Consider the following 19,346-nt stretch of genomic DNA (forward strand, 5'->3'; position numbering starts at 1 on the left):
CAGCAGGTAAGATACTTGCCTTGCATGTGTCAACGCAGAGTCAATCCCTGGGCACAGAGGCAGGAGTGAACCCTAAGCACTGCTGGATGTGGCTCTAAAGTGAAAACAAAAATTTTTGTTATTTGTTTCAATCTCTTACAATAGTGCCAATATTGTTGTTTCATCCCCGTGGCTCTGTTCCACCATGCCCCATCAGACTGCCAGAATCCCCCCTTATTTTCCCACGGTGCTCCCTCTTGCCCTCCAGCAACCTTGTTCTATTGACTATCTTAGGGCTTGTTTCCAGTAGGACCCCCTCATCCTGTTTCTTCATGCATGAGTGAGAATGTCTGGTGTTTGTCTTTTCTTTCTACCTCACCTCCCTGTTCAAGCCATTCTTCGTGTTTCTTATGCCAGCACCCCCTAAACTGTTGGGAACTCCCATCGATCAGATCAGTCGGGCACCCAGTTACCTCTCTCCTCCCGTCTGTAGATGTGCAGCTTCCCCATTTGTTTCCCTGCCACTGTTTTCTGTCCTCAGCGCAGCAACCCTGGTGGCTCTCTGCAAGCAGGTCAGATGCTCTCTCTCTGCTCAGCTGTGTGGTGGGTCTCTTATTTCTGTGTGAATCAAAGTTAAAACTCCTGCCACAACCCATACCGGCCTCCTGTAATTTGGCTTCCCTGCTGCGTCTCAGGCCACTCAGCACACTGCCCTCCCTTCCACTAACCCAATCCTCTCGATTGTACGGCCAGAACCCCCCTTATTTCCCCAGGGTCTCCCTGCTCACCCCCCAGCATCTGCATGGGGAGAGCACCTGCCACGCATGTGGCTGACCCAGGTTCCCAGCCTGGGTTGAATCCCCGGCACTCCGTATGGTCCTCCAAGCACCATCAGGAGTAATTTCTGAGTGCAGAGCCTGGAGGAGGACCTGAACATTGCCAGGCTTCAGGTGTGGCCCTCAAACAAGCAAAAAATTAAAAATAAGTAAATAAAATGGAGTTGTGTATTATGTATCTTTTTTTTCTATTAGTGACATTCTGTTGTAAAGAAGGGACATTCTTAGCGCCCCCCTTTTTAAAAAATTGAATCACTGTGAGCTGCAGTTACAAAACTTTCATGCTTGAGTTTCAGTCATTCAATGATAGAACATCCATCCCTCTCCACCAGTGCACATTTTCCACCATCAATGTTTCCCCTCTCCCCTACCTCCCCTTGACTCTGGCAGACAATTTCCCTCTTACTCTCTCTCTCTACTTATGGGTATTATGGTTAGCAGTACAGATAATGAGAGGCCATCATGTTTGGTCCTTTATCTATTTTCAGCACACATCTCCCATCCCAAGTGATCCCTCCAACCATCATTGACTTAGTGATTCCTTCTCTATCCCAGCTGTTAGACCCCTTTTCTGATCAACTTTGTCTCCAATCTTTGAGAAGAGGACTGGGCCTGTATTTGTTTAGAGGATGAAAGGAAGCAAATGAGGATGGGGAAGATTAGCATGCATGAGGCTCTTATATGACAGGCACTGTAATAGGTACTGTACTGATTATCTCATCAAAAGGAGGAATGTAAGAAAGGTAAATTGGCATATGGAATCTATGTGAGGACATTACAAAGGAAAAGGACAAGAGAGGTAAAAATAAGGAAGAATTTAAGAAAAAAATGACCTTTGTCAGGGAGGTACAGGGCGGACATACCTTCCCACTTGTTGCAAGATTAAATGAGAACCACCGTGTCTCCTGACACCCTATAGGCTCCCCTGAGCACCACCAGGACTGATCTCTGAACACAGCCAGGAGTAAGCCCTGAGTACAGTTGGGTGTGGCCCACCCCACCCTCAAAGAAAATCTCCATAGAATGTTCAATTATAGTTATTTAACATATATATTTTGAAAAATTAAAAATAAGATAATTTCGAGAATCAGAGAAAGATGGAGAAATCTGTCTTCTCACTTTAGAGATGAATAATACAATGAGGACCAAAGGCATCTGCTACTTGTCTACCATCCATTTGCTATATACTTTTTTCCTTTTGGGCCATACCCAGCAATGATCAGGGGTTACTCCTGGTTCTTCAGTCAGGAATTATACCCGGTGATGCACAGGGGACGATGTGGGATATCAGGGATTGAACCCAGGGTAAGCGACCTACCTGTTGTATTGTCGCTCCCGCTGATTTTTATGCATTACAGAGGACCTGGGGGCCAGAACGATACCACAGCGGGTAGGGCATTTGCCTTGCACTCGGCCGACCCGGGTTTGATCCCCGGCATCCCATATGGTCCCCAAAGCACCGCCAGAAGTAATTCCTGAGTGCAAAGCCAGGAGTAACCCTTGAGCATTGCTGGGTGTGACCCAAAAAGCAAAGAAAAAAAATACAGAGGACCTGAAACACGCTGTAAAGATCGCCACCTACTGGAGACAGACTGTAGTCACACTTGGAGTTACCACTGTGTGCAAGTTCTCAAACTTCCTTGTGCCCTGGTATCATCACCTGGAAGCCCACTAGCATATCTACACTGGAGTTTGGAAATTGGTAGCTTGGGGATAAGGCTTAGGAATGTGCATTTCTGGGGATGGAGAGATAGTTAAGCAGGCAGAGTACTTGCTACGCATGCTGCCCACCCGGGTTCAATCCCTGGCACCACATACAGTCTGTTGAACACCACCTGGAGTGATGCCTGAGCACAGAGCCAGGAGTGAGCCCTGAGCCCACTCACAATCCAAGACAAAAACCAAAGTTATCACTTTCTTCTCTCCAACTGTAATTTCTACCTGTTGTTATGTAATCAGCATATATGTGTAGAGAAAGGTGATTAACTTGTTTTCTTTGGAAGAAGAATCATACATGAAATTAATACAAGAATCATATATGAAATGACTATAGGAGTTAACTGCTGTCATGCCAGGTGAAGCAATTATGAAAGCTGAAAAATAAAGAAGTTATGTTTCAGAATTCTGCACTGAAATATCCCTCTCACTACACTTTGCAGTAATGTTTATGTAGACATGAAATCCATTTCAAACAAACTGTGGAAATACAATCGCTACCGCTACACCATGACCTATCACGAGAAGCCTTGGCTGCCTCCACCTTTCATCCTCCTGAGCCACATTGGTCTCCTCCTTAGACGGTTCTGCCATCATCCAGTCCCAAATGACCAAGAAGAGGGTGATGTTGGATTAAGTAAGTTTTCATTGGTGGGGCTGGAGGAAAGGAAAAAGAGTGGAGACCCTAGGTCAAGACACAGGTGCTCCGTCCATTAAATTCATGCAGGCTTGGGAGTTAATAGAATATAGACAGAGGTATAAGATGTCAGCTGAAAACTGAACATGATACAGCCAATAGGGCGTCTGCTTTGCATGTAGCCGACTTGAGTTCTGTTCCTGACATCCTGTATAATCCCCTAAGCCCCACCAGGAGTGATCCTTGAATTCAAAGTCAGGAGCAAGCCCTGAGCATTTTCAGGTGTCGCCCTTCTCTCCGCCCCCCCCAAAAAAAAATAGAAAATGAGGGAGGGTGGAGGGGTGGGAAAGTAGAGCAATAGTCCAGCAGATAGGGCATTTTCCTTACAAGCAGTCAACCTGATCCCTGGCATCCTATGTGGTCCCCTGAGCACCTCCAGGAATAACTCCTGAGCACAGAGCCAGAGTAAGCCCTGAGCATTGCAGGGTATTCCCCTCCTCAAAAAATGGGTTTATCAGCTGAGGACCTGGTTCTCAAAAGACTTGGATCTCTTGAACGTGGCTGTTTCTGAGCATCAAGGGATTAAATCCTGGAGAGCAGATACAGTGATCCATAACCATTTCCCTCCTGGTTATGGGGTCGGCTGGGGTCCAAAGAGAAAAGAGTGTTAGAAGGCCTGGGAGGCTAAAGAGGAGCTGCATTCTGCATAACATTAAAGCTATGGTTCTTTGATCTGTTAAGCTTGGGGGGGATTCTAAAGGGAGGTTTCATTATTTTCAAGAACTCCAAACAAGGATTCAGAAATTTGTTCTGTCTCTGTCTCTATCTCTCTCATTCTGTCTCTGCCCCGACCCCTCTCTTTCCCAAGCTAAAGTCTATGTATTTTGATATTTTTTTAGTTCTTTTCTCATTCCATATGTTGGCTGGATGGTAAGACTGTCACATGAATAGGACAAAAGTACTCTGTTATTTTCTTCTCTATGAAAGTATTTCTTCTCAATGTCAGTGGTGGTACCAGGGCTATTTCTAGATCATCCTTAGATATACAGGAAAAGAGTAGCACAAATTCACCCTTCTTCATCTCAGTATTTATAGCCAAAAGGCAAAAAGTCTTTTCTAGTATTTGGGAAAGACTGACATGAACAAAAGAGGCTGATGGTTCTGTTTTACTCCATGTTGCAAGAACTCCACATTGTCACTGATTTTTGGTGCTGAGATGATGTATTCACTTGCAGGGTACTTATTAGCCCATCCCCAATGAAAGATTGCCTTTCTAAAGCTAGAAAAGAAAAATTCTGAATTTCCAAATCTCTTTGCAAGGGTTTCAGAGAAGAAATTATAGACACTTTATCAGTTTTATTAAGCCCTTAAGCAAGTATTATTATTATAAGGTGGATATGGTGATATGCTTTTTCTTTTTAGTAGTGGCTCTATATTTTTCTCCTTCTGGATCTCTTTGAAAATGTCTTTAAAAAATATCTTTTCCCATTATTTCCAAGAAATCAGCCGAAGCACAACTGTAGTTAATTTTAAGGCTGAAAGTGATCCTGTAATTTTTTTACATCTAATATAGAATCATCCCAGCAGAATCACTGCAACCTAATAATAGAGAGCCAATCATTTGAGAGATCCTGAAGCTAATAGGTTTTGGTCAGATTTCCTAGTACCATATCAAAATATATTTATATGGATTTTATTTATCTGGATTCAAGGGATATTTCTTCATAAAACTCATGTAAATTTTTGATTCGTAGAGGTATGTAAGCTCTTGAAAATTCTTGAATTTCCTATGGAATGAGGAGCAAAACAGTTGGATATGAGACAGCAGTGCCACCTTGTGGAAAGTTGCAAGAATGCATGCCACGTTGCTCAGCCTATCACTGGAACTGCCTTTCAGATGGTTAGCTTTCAGGAACGCTAGATTGAAGTCACAATCATGAACATCTTGTTCCTGAGAGACTGTTCGAGGGGGGTTAGGCCACACCCAAGGTGCTCAGTAGTTATTCCTGATTCTATGATCAGGAATGACTTTTGTTGGTGTTCATGGGACCATATGTGGTGCCTAGGATTCAAATCGAGGCCAGCCATATGCAAGACAAGTGCCTTAACCCAATGGATTCTGTTATCAAAGAAGACCTTTGAGAGTTTGGGGGAAAATACTGATTGTTAAAAAGTATTTGAAAGAGTCTTCCACAAAATCAGAAAACACTGTGTGCCTGATTTGTGAATATTTGTATTTCTAATAAATTCAGGGAAAAAGCTAACGCCCTTCCCCCTACCCCCATAGTTTTGGTGAAACAATTAAAAAAAGAATTTAAAAAGATAGTGTTCTAATTCTTTCCTTTATTGAATGTCAATTGATATATTTTTATGATATATTTTTATGAATATTAGGAACATGTTCCAAAGCTGATACATTCTGTTAGATCAGCTCGAAATTCAAGTTGACAGACCAACTGGAATTTCTGACATTTGATGTATAGTTGCATTGGTGACATTTTACCAGCAAGTGATGTATCTTTTCATGAGATATGTAATTATATCAGAAAAATAGCATAGCCTTGAGTAACCACTCATTGGCAATAATGTCTTTTTTAAAAGAGAAAATACCTGAAATATATTCATAGAAATATACTCAGAGAAACAGAAAAACAGTCACAGAAACTAAGGATTACAAGGTAAATCTTTCTTACATTTAAGTAACTAGTTTCAACATTTCATCTTTTTCCTAACCTTGTTCTAGCGTGTGGGTGATTTACTGTTATCTTCATAACTACAAAATAGATGGTGGGGCATGCGGAAAAGGACATTCCCAATGTGCTTATGGGTATGGTGAGTTTCTGCTGATGTGTGCAAACACTCTTAACTAGCCCGTGCACACATGGACATGTGTGTCACAGGAGCTACGTCCAGTCCCCATCCCTGCCTGCAGAACAAACGGGAAAGACAGGGCTCCGTTGGTTTTCATCTGGCTCCCCGCCAGCGCGATAAAGGCAGCGTGAGAAGCAGGGTAACGCTGTAGGTACATATATACACATGTATATATATTCTTTCAATATTTTTAAATATTTTTTAATATAAAAAATTTAAATATTTTAAAATAAAATATTCTCTTAATATTTTTAAAGTTAGATGTCTTGTTTTTTCCCTTTGCAAAAATTCTTTTTTCTTTGCAAACTTTTTGGGGGATAATGTATAAATACAAACAAAACTACGCAGAATATCCGTTGGCGTCGTTTTATTTCCACGTGTTTGGGGCCTCCGTCCCGCGCCGCCCCCCAGCGCCCCGCCTGTCCCGCCTGTGCCCACAGAGCTGTACCTGAGCAGCGAGGAGCTGAAGCGGCTGCACGACTTCGAGGAGGCGTGTGTGGAGAAGCACTTCCACGAGCGGGCGCGGAGCGTGAGCTGCAGCTGCGAGGAGCGGGTCCGGGCCACGGCCGAGAGGTGGGCAGGGGCGGCCCGGGGCGTGCAGGGGTGAGGGCGGGGGCGGGGGAGCGTGGCGGGGAGCCTGGAGCAGCGGGGAGAAAGGGGGCGCCTGGCCGGGCCGAGGGTCGGCCGGGGTCTGAGGGCGGGACAGCCTGTGAGTGTGCCCGGGCGGGCTGTGTGGGCTGCTCCGGGGCTCGGGCTGCTCTGGGCGTGTGGCCGGAAGTCACGGGGCGGTGGAGTGAATGGTGGACTGGAAGTGATGGGGCAGTGGCGTGGATGGTGGCACCGGAAGTGATCGGGAAGTGGCGTGGATGATGGCACCGGAAGTGATGGGGAGTGGCGTGGATGGTGGCACCGGAAGAGACGGGCAGTGGCGTGGATGGTGGCACCGGAAGTGATGGGGCAGTGGCGTGATGGTGGCACCGGAAGTGATCGGGAAGTGGCGTGGATGGTGGCACCGGAAGTGATGGGGGAGTGGCGTGGATGGTGGCACCGGAAGAGACGGGCAGTGGCGTGGATGGTGGCACCGGAAGTGATCGGGAAGTGGCGTGGATGGTGGCACCGGAAGTGATGGGGGAGTGGCGTGGATGGTGGCACCGGAAGAGACGGGCAGTGGTGTGGATGCTGGCACCGGAAGTGATCGGGAAGTGGCGTGGATGGTGGCACCGGAAGTGATGGGGGAGTGGCGTGGATGGTGGCACCGGAAGAGATGGGCAGTGGTGTGGATGCTGGCACCGGAAGTGATCGGGAAGTGGCGTGGATGGTGGCACCGGAAGTGATGGGGGAGTGGCGTGGATGGTGGCACCGTTGGGGTGGAGAAAAGTCATAGATGTAGACAGATATTGTGGACAGCTTTTTAATTTTGTGAACCACGATATTTTTAAAATATTCAAACAATATGTTATTGAATATTTTGTTCTTTTAATTTTTTTTTCCTTTATGGGTCATACCTGGCGATGCACAGGGGTTACTCCTGGCGCATCTGCACTCAGGACTCACCCCTGGCGGTGCTCAGGGGACCATATGGGATGCTGGGAATCGAACCGGGTCAGCTGCGTGCAAGGCAAACGCCCTACCCGCTGTGTTATCGCTCCAGCCCCACTTTTAATATTTTTAAAGTTAGATTTCTTGGTTTCTTTTCTTTGCAAAAATTTATTTTTTTTGGATAATTTAAACTAATTTTTTGATTCCAGTAAAAAAAAACCCGTAGAAAAAGACAGTACTAGGAACAAAATTATACACTATTGCTTCTGAATTTAATGTCAAACACTCATCTCTATATAAATCAAACCAAAGTAAAGTACAATTCATTGCCATTATATGTATACACACACGTATATGTATATATATGTTCACAAAGAGTCCAGCAAAATCAATGTTCATTACGGGTGCAAAATCGTAAAGAATTAATCATCTTTAACCTGATATAATGCAACTATAAAAATCAGTATCATAAAAATTGTATTCAGTGCTATAAATTAAGAAAAAAAGGGCACCAAGGTAAAATTAAAATTGCCATCATTTATAAGTAATTCTGTACTGAAGACTAACATAATGTGCCAAACAATCTAGTATAAATAAGCGATTCAATAAGGCATGGGATCCAAACATCAATGCAATAATTATTTTTTTCTTTTTTACTGTTCTAATGGGGTCTCTTTATTTAAAATGTTACGTGTACTCTTCATATATACGTTGCAGACAGCTTTTGTGAGAAGATTTACTGAGAAATAAAGACCAGGGGACAGAACTGTGGCTTACAGAGGTGATTTTGTTTCTTGTGAAGACCAAGTGAGCGTGTGTGGTCCAGGGAATGACATGGGAAGAAAGAGATCCAGGGAGGGGTTCGTTGAAGTGGCTTCCTTGAGCCCCTTCTTTTATGCAGGGTCTGTTCCTTGCAGGGAGGCAGGAAGGAACGTGGCCAATGTACAGCTTAGAGTGGGCAAAGGCCTCTGTCTCTGAGAGTGCTTGTGGATCCTGGTGATTTTGTGGATGTGCAGGGAGACCTTTCAGAGTGTTGTCAAGGGAAGAGCAGATGTATTGGCGGAAGTGAGTGTGTTAGAAAACTGTTGTAGGATTGGAGCTATCTATCATGGATGTGCTTGTAATTGTGGGTGCACTGTGTTGTATGAAAATGTGAAGAGTGTCGTATTCTTATATGCATTGTTATTATTTTTTATATATTCACTTGTGTGTGTGTATGATACTGGGGATCGAACCTAGGACATCCCACATGCGAGGCACACATGCTACTCCACATCACGGCCATGCATATTTTTAAAATGCAGCAGTGCTTGCAAAACTGGAAGCAAGTGGATAGAAATAAAGCAATGTTCCTTCTTTTTAATTCTTTTTTGGGGGGGGCATCACTCAGTGGGCATGGTGTGGATGCTCAGGGCTTACTCTTAGCTCTGTGTTCAGGGTCACTCCTGGCAGACTCAGGGGATTACCTGGGGTTCTGGGGATTGAATCTGGGTCTGCTGCGTGCAATGCAATTTCCCTACCCATTGTACTATCACTCCAGCAACTATGTTCCTTCTTTTAAAATATATATGGCGATAGTTGGAAATGATCACTCTGGACAAGAACTGAGTGATGAGAGAGTAGGTAAAGGGATATACATGATAACCTGTGGTACCTGTATTGTAACCATAATGCCCCGAAGGGCAGCAGGGGGGAGGGAGGGAGTGAGAGAGAGCAACAGAGACAGAGAGACAGAGACAGAGAGAGACAGAGAGACAGAGACAGAGGCAGGCAGACAGGCAGAGATAGAGACAGAGAGAGACAGAGACAGAGAGAGAAAGAGAGAGAGAAAGAAGAAAAATGCCTGAGAGGCAGGTGGGGTGGGGTGGGGATGGGGGTGATGGCAGGAGGGAGGGAAATTGGGGACATTGGTGGTGGAAAATGTACACTGGTAAAGGGATGGGTAATGGTGCATCCTATGACTGAAACCCAATCATGGACAATTTTGTAACTGTGTATCTCACAGTGACTCAATAAAATTTTTTAAATAAAAAATATATGGCCTGGGTATATATAAGGTCTATCTAATTTTGTATGCATTTCCTGATGTCTAAATAGTGAATTCTTACATATGTCTTTCTTTAAAATTGGATCATATTAAGAACTTTAAAAAAACCCAACTTGGGTTTGAGTCATATTTCTGGCCTTAAGAAATCACATATATTTGTATAACTATGTATCTGAGTAGATGGATTTTATATTCAAATTTTATATTGAAAAAATTTTAGTAGCAAATAGATGCTGTGCACCCTCAGATTCTGACTTCCCTTGTGTGCACTTCCCACTCCCTCTCCCACGAATCCTGCATCCTTGAGCGAGGCTCACTGGGCCCCAGGAACAGCTTGTTTCTTAGTTTGTGGGATCCATATAGTCCACGCACTCACAGGGGCAGGGAGTTCTTCCACTTGAGAGCTCTATGCTAATTCCAAGTAGCAAATATACTTTGAAGTCTCTGTTTTCTGACCCTCAAACAAACACGAATGTGCACATAGGTCTGAAGAGCTGCTGTGAAGATGTGATACAGTATCAGTGAACTGTGTGCCAGAGTTCGGCAGGAGTACATGGAAAATTGGTCTAGCACTATATAAAAAGAGGCTCCAAAAATTGGGATGCAATTCCTTTTTAAAATTTTTTTAATTGAATCACTGTGAGATACAGTTACAAAGCTTTCATGACTGAATTTTTCAGTCATACAATGGTTAAACACCCATTCCTCCAATATCCCACCACCAATATCCCCAGTATTCCCCGCTCCACCACCACCCCACTCTACTCCCCGCCTCTATGGCAGGCACTTTCTTTCTTACTCTCTCTCTATTTTGGGGCATTATGGTTTGCAATACAGATACTGAGAGGCTATCACGTTTGGTCCTTTTTCTACTTTCAGCACACATCTCTCATCCTGAGCAACCCTCCAACCGTCATTGACTTAGTGATCCCTTCTCTACTGCAACTGCCTTCTCCCCCAGCACCTGAGGCAGGCTTCCAATTCTCTCTTAAATTATGATTTCTTTTTGTTGTTGTTGTTAAGCAGTGCTGGTTTAAAGTTTATATGTATTTTAGGGCACAGAACCCACTTTCAAGTATGTTACCCTACCACAATCATTGGCATATCAATATCCTCTCCCCCCACCCCCGTGTTTAATTATCTTTACAGTAGGGGTGCTGCTGAGGGTGTTTAGGCATCTGGGCAGTGCTCAGGTCATGGTGTGATGGCTTCATACTAGGGACCTTGGTGTCCTGATGCTTGACCCAACTGTACTAAGGGTCACACCTGGTGATCCTTTAAGCTTATCTACAGGGCCCTGTGCTATATTTTGTTTATTTATTTATTTGGTTTTTGGACCACACCAAGCAGTGCTTAGGGCTTACTCCTGGCCCTATGCTCAGGAATCACTCCTGGTGCTCTGGATGAAACCGGGGTTTCATCCAGATGAAACCTTACCTGCTGTCTATCTCTTCTCTGGTCCCAGTTTCTTTTACATTTAAAAGTATTTTTTGGGAGGAACTCACCTAGGAGTGTTCAGGGCTTACTCCTGGATCTGTGCTGAGGGATCACTCCTCATAATGCTTGAGGGTCCATATGTGGTGCTGAGGATTGAATCTGGATTGGCCAAGTACAAAACAAAAGCCTAAACCTGTGTGCTATCTCTCTAGCCCCTGTGTTTTCTTTTTATGTACCAGTCTCTTTCCAAACCATACTGTGGTATGTGTAGCATTCCATTTATACAATGAAATACTACTCAGCTATAAGAAAAGGTGAAATCATGCAATTTGTTGAACAACCATGCAATGAATGGAACTAGGGGTTATCATACTGAGTGAGTTTAACCAGAGGTGGAGGGAAAAATATAGAATGACTTCTCATATGTGGAATATAAAGGTACATAGTAAGGGAACAATAAATGATCATTGATAACAGACTCCGATAGTAGGTTTACCAAACTGAGTCTGCCAAGTGGGTAGGTCTGGAGGAGGGATGGTTTTTGATACATTGGTGAAGAGAGTCCGACACTGATGTGTCAGTTTGGGTTTGGGTTGCAACACTGAATACCTGAAATAGTTATTAACAGTATTATAAATCATGGCACCAAAATAAAAATTGAAAAATAAAGATCAAGATAGTCCAAAACTCACCACATACTTGATTCTGAATGGGGACAAAGTTCTGGAGAGCTCACACTATAAATACAGGGTCTAGGTTGCCAATGGCATGAGTGGATTTACCTTCTACTTAGATGCCTTCAATTACACTGTGGATCTCAAGAGTCAGCATTGGAACACAGGGGCTGGATGAAGACCAAGGAGTAGTTGAAGGCATCTGTGTAGAAGGTGATAACCATAACGATGACAATAAACCTGGCTTCATTAATTATCCTATGCCATCATATTTCTGTTGATTCTTTGTCCTGGGATTTGCATAATGATTAGCAAGTAGATGATTGTATAGACTCAGAAAAGTATTCCAGGTGCCTTTAAGGACTCTAGAATTTGATTATGATGTTCTAATTTAATTTCAAAACTTAATAGTTTTACCTCTTTATAGAGATAGTCCATTACTGATAAGACTCTCTGGTAGAGATTACTTCTGGAGATGTTCATAAATGAGGTTTGGAGGGAGAGAGAATTTCCCTGAGGTTATGGAGCAGTAGTTGGATGAGGGAGGGGAAGGATCTGGGAGGATATTTGCATGTTTGCCCACCAGGAGGAAAAGGCCTCCTATATGGTTAGAGAGTTAAGTGCACTGTGAAAGAGGAAAATGAGCCAGTATTAAAGCTGTTTTCTAGCTCACTTCTATATTTGAAATGTTGGCCCCTTTTTGCACTGATAACAAGCCAGCATTTTCCTACCTGTTCCAGGGATTAAGGGGCATTTCTCTATACAGCACACACAGGTATACTATATCTGAGAAATGGCCCATTTGGAAAACACTTTACATACTGCATGTTGACTGCTTTGAGACTTCTCTTTGGAGCAGGTCCCATCTCTGTCCTGCCCTATTGAGAAGGAACATGTGTGAACACCTCCCAGCATGGGAAAAGTCGATGTAATCTATGTAACACTTCACAGGGCTCCAGGGTTCTCAAAAGAACTTTCCCTCCACCCTTGATGAGAGGTGCTAGGGTGCAGTGGTTAATGCCACTTAAAGTGAAGCCTGCCTCACCAGGTTGATGCCAGGCTCTGTCCCCAACCATGTGACCTAACCTCTTCTTAGGGTTAATAGTAGTACTCGCCTGATAGATTGTTTTCTGGATAAAATAAAAACAATAACTTTTGTAAAATCCTGGCACAACTATTATGTTTGTCAGGATGATTATAATTGTGTTCGTTACAAGCTTATTTTAAAACATGTGTCCAAAGGCCCACAGTGGAACAATAGTCACTGGTCTTCCCTCCCATCTGAAAACCTTGCACGGAGCCAAAGGGAAATGATAAGGATGCATGCATCAGAATGACTAAAAGGCTAGATTAAATGAATGCAGCAGGTGGTCGAGGGATCTAATTAAAACATGTTTTTTTTAGGACATTGAGTTTTAGGAAGTAAGTGCCTGTAAAAGCAAGAGACCTGGTTGGAGGGTGACCCCATTATTAATCTAACAGGTCTTTGTGGTAGCACATCACCTGTTGCTGTAAATAGTTGCTGATTCCTGTTGTATCTGTTAGAAGTGACTGCTGCTAATGGAACTTAATGAGTCTCTATTATGGCTTTTCAGACCATGCTGTTTTTGAATAAGAAGAAAGTGCATTAGTTGGAGAGGTTCTAATTAAGCATGAGTGGGAAGGAATATACATATATTTTGTGCTCTCTGCCTCATCATTTTTGCTCATTCTAGTTTTACAGATTCCAGAAGGTCAGGAAACAGTTATTGAACCCCCACTGAGATAGAGAAGTTGAATTCTACAGCAAAAGCAAGAAAGGGTTACATAACAGACTTTCATGATAAAAGAACACCTCCTACCCCATCCTATTCTTTCATTATCTCTACAAAGCTTCCCAGAAGGTTTCTCAATATCATGATAAAATGTTTCCCAGAGTGGAGCTATCTAACACTGTTTTGGGAAGCTAAGCTCTACAGTTTAACCATAATTTCTCCCCCCCCCCCCAATAAAGTGGTGGATAATTTGTTTTCTTATTCATATGGTTATGTTAGTCATAAGCTGTTGGTTAGATTCCTTTTATTGCTGGTTTTAATTTTACTGCTGTTTATCAAAGATTTTTATTATTGAAAAACTGAAAAGTTTATCTCCTCCTCCAATGAAAGACTGGAACAGGGAAATAAAAGAAGAAAAAAAAGTCCTAAACTGGAGTTCACTGGGATCCTTTTGCTTTTTCTTATTTTGTCTTCTGCATGTTTTTAGCTAAAATTATGCAATTTTATATTTTGTTCCCCCTTTGCATACACATTTTTAAATGATTAAACATTCTCTGTAAACATAATTTACTTACAGAAAAGTTTGCGATGCAGACCATAACATTTGACCCTACTTGCAATTCACTTCTGTACTTGAATACTTGAAGATGTCTTGTGTTATTTTTTCATGAATTCAATGACTGGAATGCCATAGTTTTAGAGTTAAAAGTGTTCTAGATAATTAAAAAAAATTTGCCTCGGGCTTTTTCCTAATGTAGGCTTCTAACGGAAAGTTCTGTTTGAGACTTGCAAAAGTCTATTTGAACTGTAGATTTGGAAGTTTAAAAACTTTTATTATGGTTTAGGTAGTAGTGTTACAAGAGCGTTCAAGGTCAATGTTGGTATATAAAGTTGCTGTGCTATACTGCCACCAAAGTGTCTGTGACCTCCACCACTGTCCCTCTATCAGCTCTGGTTCCACCTGCGTTCTCCGAACCCACTGTTTGTTAATAAGTTTTGAAATCCAAAGCCAAGAACTTATCATTGTTCAATACTATCTGTTCTCTTCTTTGGTCTTTCTATATGATTTCTATTTTTAAAATTTTTATTTTGGGTTCTAAAAATTTAATGAATGAATTGTGGTACTTGGGATTACTTTTGGCTCTGCACTCAGGTATCACTCCTGGTGGGCTGGGGGTGGGCCCTAGGAGATGCCCAAGTCAGCTGCATGCAAGGTAAGCACCCTGCCCACTGTACTATCTCTAGACCTCTGGATAATTTTTTTTTTAACGAACTGCAATTATCTTTCTAGTTACATACTTGATGGTTGATTCTGTTGTCATTCCAGTTTATTGCTCAGAATTTCCTTTTCTCATCAACATAGCACAGTGATTACCAATAAGATATTTTTAAAATATTTTAAATATTTAATATATTTGTCATGTAAATGAATGGCTATGCCAATGAATACAAGTGGGCACAATGAAGAGATAATTGAAGCTATAGCTAACAGGAAACTGAAAATGTGGTGCTGAACAATTAGAAAGAAATAAGGAAATAAGGGGTGGACCTGTTCCTTTGTAGTTTCTCCTCTTCAGGTTTATAGGAGGAATTAGAAGAGTGGGAGAAATCAATGGGATGAGAAGGGATTTTGGAGGGAGAAGAGACAAAGCAGATCCAATTGGGAAGGGGTTTGGGATACGCATACCAAAGGAAGGAGGAAAGAAAGGGAAAAAAGGGGTGGGAGTGGTGATAGCAGTGCGTAGGGCATTTGCCTTGTACGCAACGTGCCCAGGTTTGATCCCCGGCATTCCATATGGTTCCCCAAGCAATACCAGGAGTAACTCCCGAGTGCAGAGCCAGGAGTAACCCCTGAGCATCGCTGGATGTGACCCCTCCACCCCCCAAAAAAGGAAGAAAAAGGGGCAGAGTCCCACTGGTTTACTATGTTTATTGTTTTTTCTCCTTCCTGTCACCACCAGGGTTACCGAGATGTACTTCCAAATGAAAGAAATGAATGAAAAGGTGTCTTTTATAAAGGACTCCCTGGTGACCTTGGACAGCCAGGTGGGACATCTGCAGGACCTCTCTGTCCTGACAGTGGACACCCTCAAAGTCCTTTCTGCCGTTGACACCTTCCACGAGGATGAAGTGCTCCTGGCCAGCAGGAAGCCCTCTACAAGCAGAAGGCTTCCCCACAGCTGGAGCAATGTCATGTGTGCCGAGATGCTGGGCAACACGGGCTTGCCCAGGGAGAAGAAATACCAGTATTACAGCATGCCCCCTTCTTTGCTTCGGAGCCTGGTCAGAAGTCAGTGCCCCCCAGGAGCACAGAATGAGCCCTTCCTTGAGAATCCAGAGAGTCCAAGAGAGACTTCAAATGCCAAAGATCACCAGGAAGAGCAAGAAACAGAAAACAGGGGGGCTGCTTCTGGACCGTCTCTCAACAGACAGGCACACTCAAAGTACGGCCAGTTTCTCCTGGTCCCCTCTTATCTGAAGGAAGCTCCTTTTGCCCCAGAAATGGACTTGCCTCGGTGTAGACTCTCTGTGGAAGCTGGTGCAGATGAGCCAGCTGCGGGACTGGCCGCCCAGAGCGAGGGCCCTGTTCACGTGAAGTGGCAGACACCCGTTGTCGTCTCCGCTGAGGGCTCGGTCACTAAGCTCAAGGAGCAGAATGGGCCAGTTGCTCAGGTACCAGCCTCGCAAGATAAGGGCAGGCAGGTTCTGCCAACTTTGAGCTGCCCACCTGCGCCCACGAAGGCGACCTCCCTCCCTTCCCAAGTCAAGGTCATGTACCCTGGAGGTGGCTATGTGAACTGGGCATTTTCGGAAGGGGACGAAACAGGCGTGTTCAGCCTCCAAAAGAAATGGCAAACCTGCCTGGCCTCTTCTCACAGCAGTGACTGTTGGCCGAGTGGGCAAGGCCAGATCTGTGGAAGATCCCTACCTGAGAACAGCGCCAAGGGACTGGCCGCAAGTGGTGACCACTCAGGGCTCCAGCTGAACACATCGCTGTGGGTCAGTCCACTCCGCCGAGACAGGCCCTCCACCAGGAGCCAGAGTTGGAGGGGCCACAAGGAGGAGAAATTGAAGACCAGTAAAACTAAAAGAAGTAAACTATTTTCTTTCCTTCCCTCCCTCCCTCTCCTGCTCCCTCCTTCCCTTCCTCCCTTACTTCTCTTCCTTCCATTCTCTCTCTCTCTCTCTCTCTCTCCCCCCCATCCTGTTTTTCCTCCCTCCCCCTCCTTTCTTGCTGCACTGTGTCGTGCTCAGGGCTCACCCCTGGCTCTGCACTCAGGCATCACTCCTACTAGTGCTGGTGGGGAAGCACATGTGGTGCTGGGGATCACACTGGGCCTGTTGCATGTGAAACAAGTCACCTACCCGCTGTTCCCTCACTTCAGTCCCTGCAAAGTAAAATTTCTTTAACCAAAGAAAACCCACGGTATTAAATCCATTGCATTGCTCCTTCTACTTAAGAAAATCTCTTCTGATTGATTTCTAATTTGTCTCAATCTTTCTGTCTTATTTTGTAATTTTTATTAGTGAATCACCATGAGGTACAGTAACAAACTTATGAACTTTCATGTTTGGATTTGGTTTATATCCCTCCACCAGTGCCCATTCTCCTCCACCAATGTTCCCAGTATACTTCCGCCACTCCTACCCCCACCCCCACCACCCTACCCTGCCTCTTCGGCAGGACATCCCCATTTGTTCTCTCTCCTTTTGGGTATTGTAGTTTGCAATAGAGGTATTGAGTGGCCATCATGCTTGGTCTATAGTCTACCTTTGGTATGCATTTGCCAACCCGAGTGGGTCCTCCCAACATTCTCTACTAGGTGTTCCCTTCTCTATCTCAGCTGCCTATTCTCCCAGCATGTGAGGCCAGTTTCCAAGCTGTGGAAAGCAAACCAGCAGACCTCCTGGTTCTTATCTCTATTACTCTTGGGTGTTAGTATCCCATTCTGCTACTTTATATTCCACATATGAGTGCAATCTTTCTATGTCTCTTTCTTTCTGACTCATTTCACACAACATGATACTTTCCATGTCGATCCACTTATATGCAAATTTCATGACTTCATCTTTTCTAACAGCTGCATAGTATTCCATTGTGTAGATGTACCAGCGGTTCTTTAACCAGTCATCTGTTTTTGGGCACTCTGGTTTTTTCCAGATTGTGGCTATTGTAAACAGTGCTGCAATGAACATAGAAATGCAGATGTCATTTCTACTATGCATTTTTGCCTCTCCGGGATATATTCGCAGGAGTGGTATTGCTGGGTCAAGTGGGAGCTCAATTTCTAATTTTTTGAGAATCATCCATACTGTTTTCTAAAAGGGCTGAATCAGTCGACATTCCCACCAGCAGTGAAGGAGAGTCCCTTTCTCCCCACATCCACGCCAACACCGGTTGCTTTTGTTCATCCGTGTGCCAGTCTCTGTGGTGTGAGGTGGTATCTCATTGTTGTTTTGATCTGCATCTCCCTGATGATTAGTGATGTAGAGCATTTTCTCATGTGCCTCTCAGCCATTTGGATTTCTTCTTTGGGAAAGTTTCTGTTCATTTCATCACCCCATTTTTTGATCGGGTCGGCAGTTTTCTTCTTGTGGAGTTCAACCAGTGCCTTGTATATCCTTGATATTAACCCCTTATCAGATGGGTACTGGGTAGATATCCTTTCCCATTCTGTAGACTGTCTTTCTGTCTTTTGTGTAAAATTAAGTGTTTCCATGTAATTCCTTAAACTTTTTATATATAAACTATATCCTTACAGGGGCTGGAGCGATAGCACAGCGGGTAGGGCATTTGCCTTGCATGGGGCCAACCTGGGTTCAATTCCCACCATCCCATATGGTCCTCCGAGCATTGCCAGGAGTAATTTCTGAGTGCATGAGCCAGGAGTAGCTCCTATGTAATGCTAGGTGTGACCCAAAAAGACAAAAAAAAAAAAAAGAAAAACAAACAAAAAAATCAAAACTGTTTCCTTACAGATCTTCCAAGATCTTCAGAGATAGGGCAGTCCGCTTGGGTCAAAGCAAAAGTGCTAACAAAGGATATGAGGTCACTGAAGAAAAGGAAGAAAGCTCAAGATCTGCAGGTGCCTGTAAGTGCATCAAGCTCTCTTATGTTAAGATAATGACGACGTAAACTCTATGTTAAGTTCTTGCTCTGTATCTTAGTATTATTGAAAAGTGTCAGATACACAAATAGCCTTGAGCTGGAAGGAGTGGAGATAGAGATTTAAGTATCGTGTCAGTGATTCACAGTTCAGTTATCCGAATCCATGTTGAAAGATGTTGGGTTATTTTCTTCCTTTCTTTTTCTTTTAATGGCTTTTGGGCCACACCCAGTAATTCTCATGTTTTACTCCTGGCTCTGTGCTCTGGGGACAAATCAGAAACCAGTCAGAAGTTAGAGGTTTTCTTATGCAGAAGTAGCAATGCTATGGATAGAATAGTATGGGTTTTGTTTTGTTAAAGAAATGCTTGCTTTGCTGGGGATCAGGTGAGGGTAGGCTATCTTCAAGGCAAGCAACTTAACCCCTTCACTAATTTTTCTGGCCCTATTTTCATTTCTTGACTGTTCAGACAAAACTGTTATGAACATTTGTACACCAGTCTTGTGTTAATGCACTGTTTTAATCTCCTCTAAGTTAGCAGGGGAAAGACAGAGTCACGCAGTATTTTAAATAATATCCTCAAAATCCTTTTTCAAAGTGATTGTACCATTTCACAGTCCCACCAAGAGTTTGAGTGTCGCAGCAGTTCATGTTCTTACTTGTCTTTTACTTTGTTCCATTTGTTTAGTTGCAGCATTATTAATGGCTCAGGTGTGGTATCTCATGTTAATTATGAAGTGATTTTTGA

At 43.5% G+C, this 19,346-nt stretch overlaps 1 protein-coding gene across 1 annotated transcript in view; it reads left to right on the plus strand.

Moving 5' to 3' along the window:
* The window catches only part of TRPM6 (transient receptor potential cation channel subfamily M member 6), a 127,072-nt gene that overhangs the window by 67,231 nt on the left and 40,495 nt on the right, over positions 1-19,346 (plus strand). Inside the window, exons 23-26 of the mRNA XM_055135132.1 lie at positions 2,975-3,168; positions 6,480-6,612; positions 15,452-16,584; positions 18,471-18,583. Coding sequence (XP_054991107.1) covers positions 2,975-3,168; positions 6,480-6,612; positions 15,452-16,584; positions 18,471-18,583 — 1,573 coding nt within the window. The remainder of the gene's footprint in view (positions 1-2,974; positions 3,169-6,479; positions 6,613-15,451; positions 16,585-18,470; positions 18,584-19,346) is intronic.

Source organism: Sorex araneus, chromosome 1, assembly GCF_027595985.1.
Source record: "Sorex araneus isolate mSorAra2 chromosome 1, mSorAra2.pri, whole genome shotgun sequence".
NCBI lineage: Eukaryota > Metazoa > Chordata > Mammalia > Eulipotyphla > Soricidae > Sorex > Sorex araneus.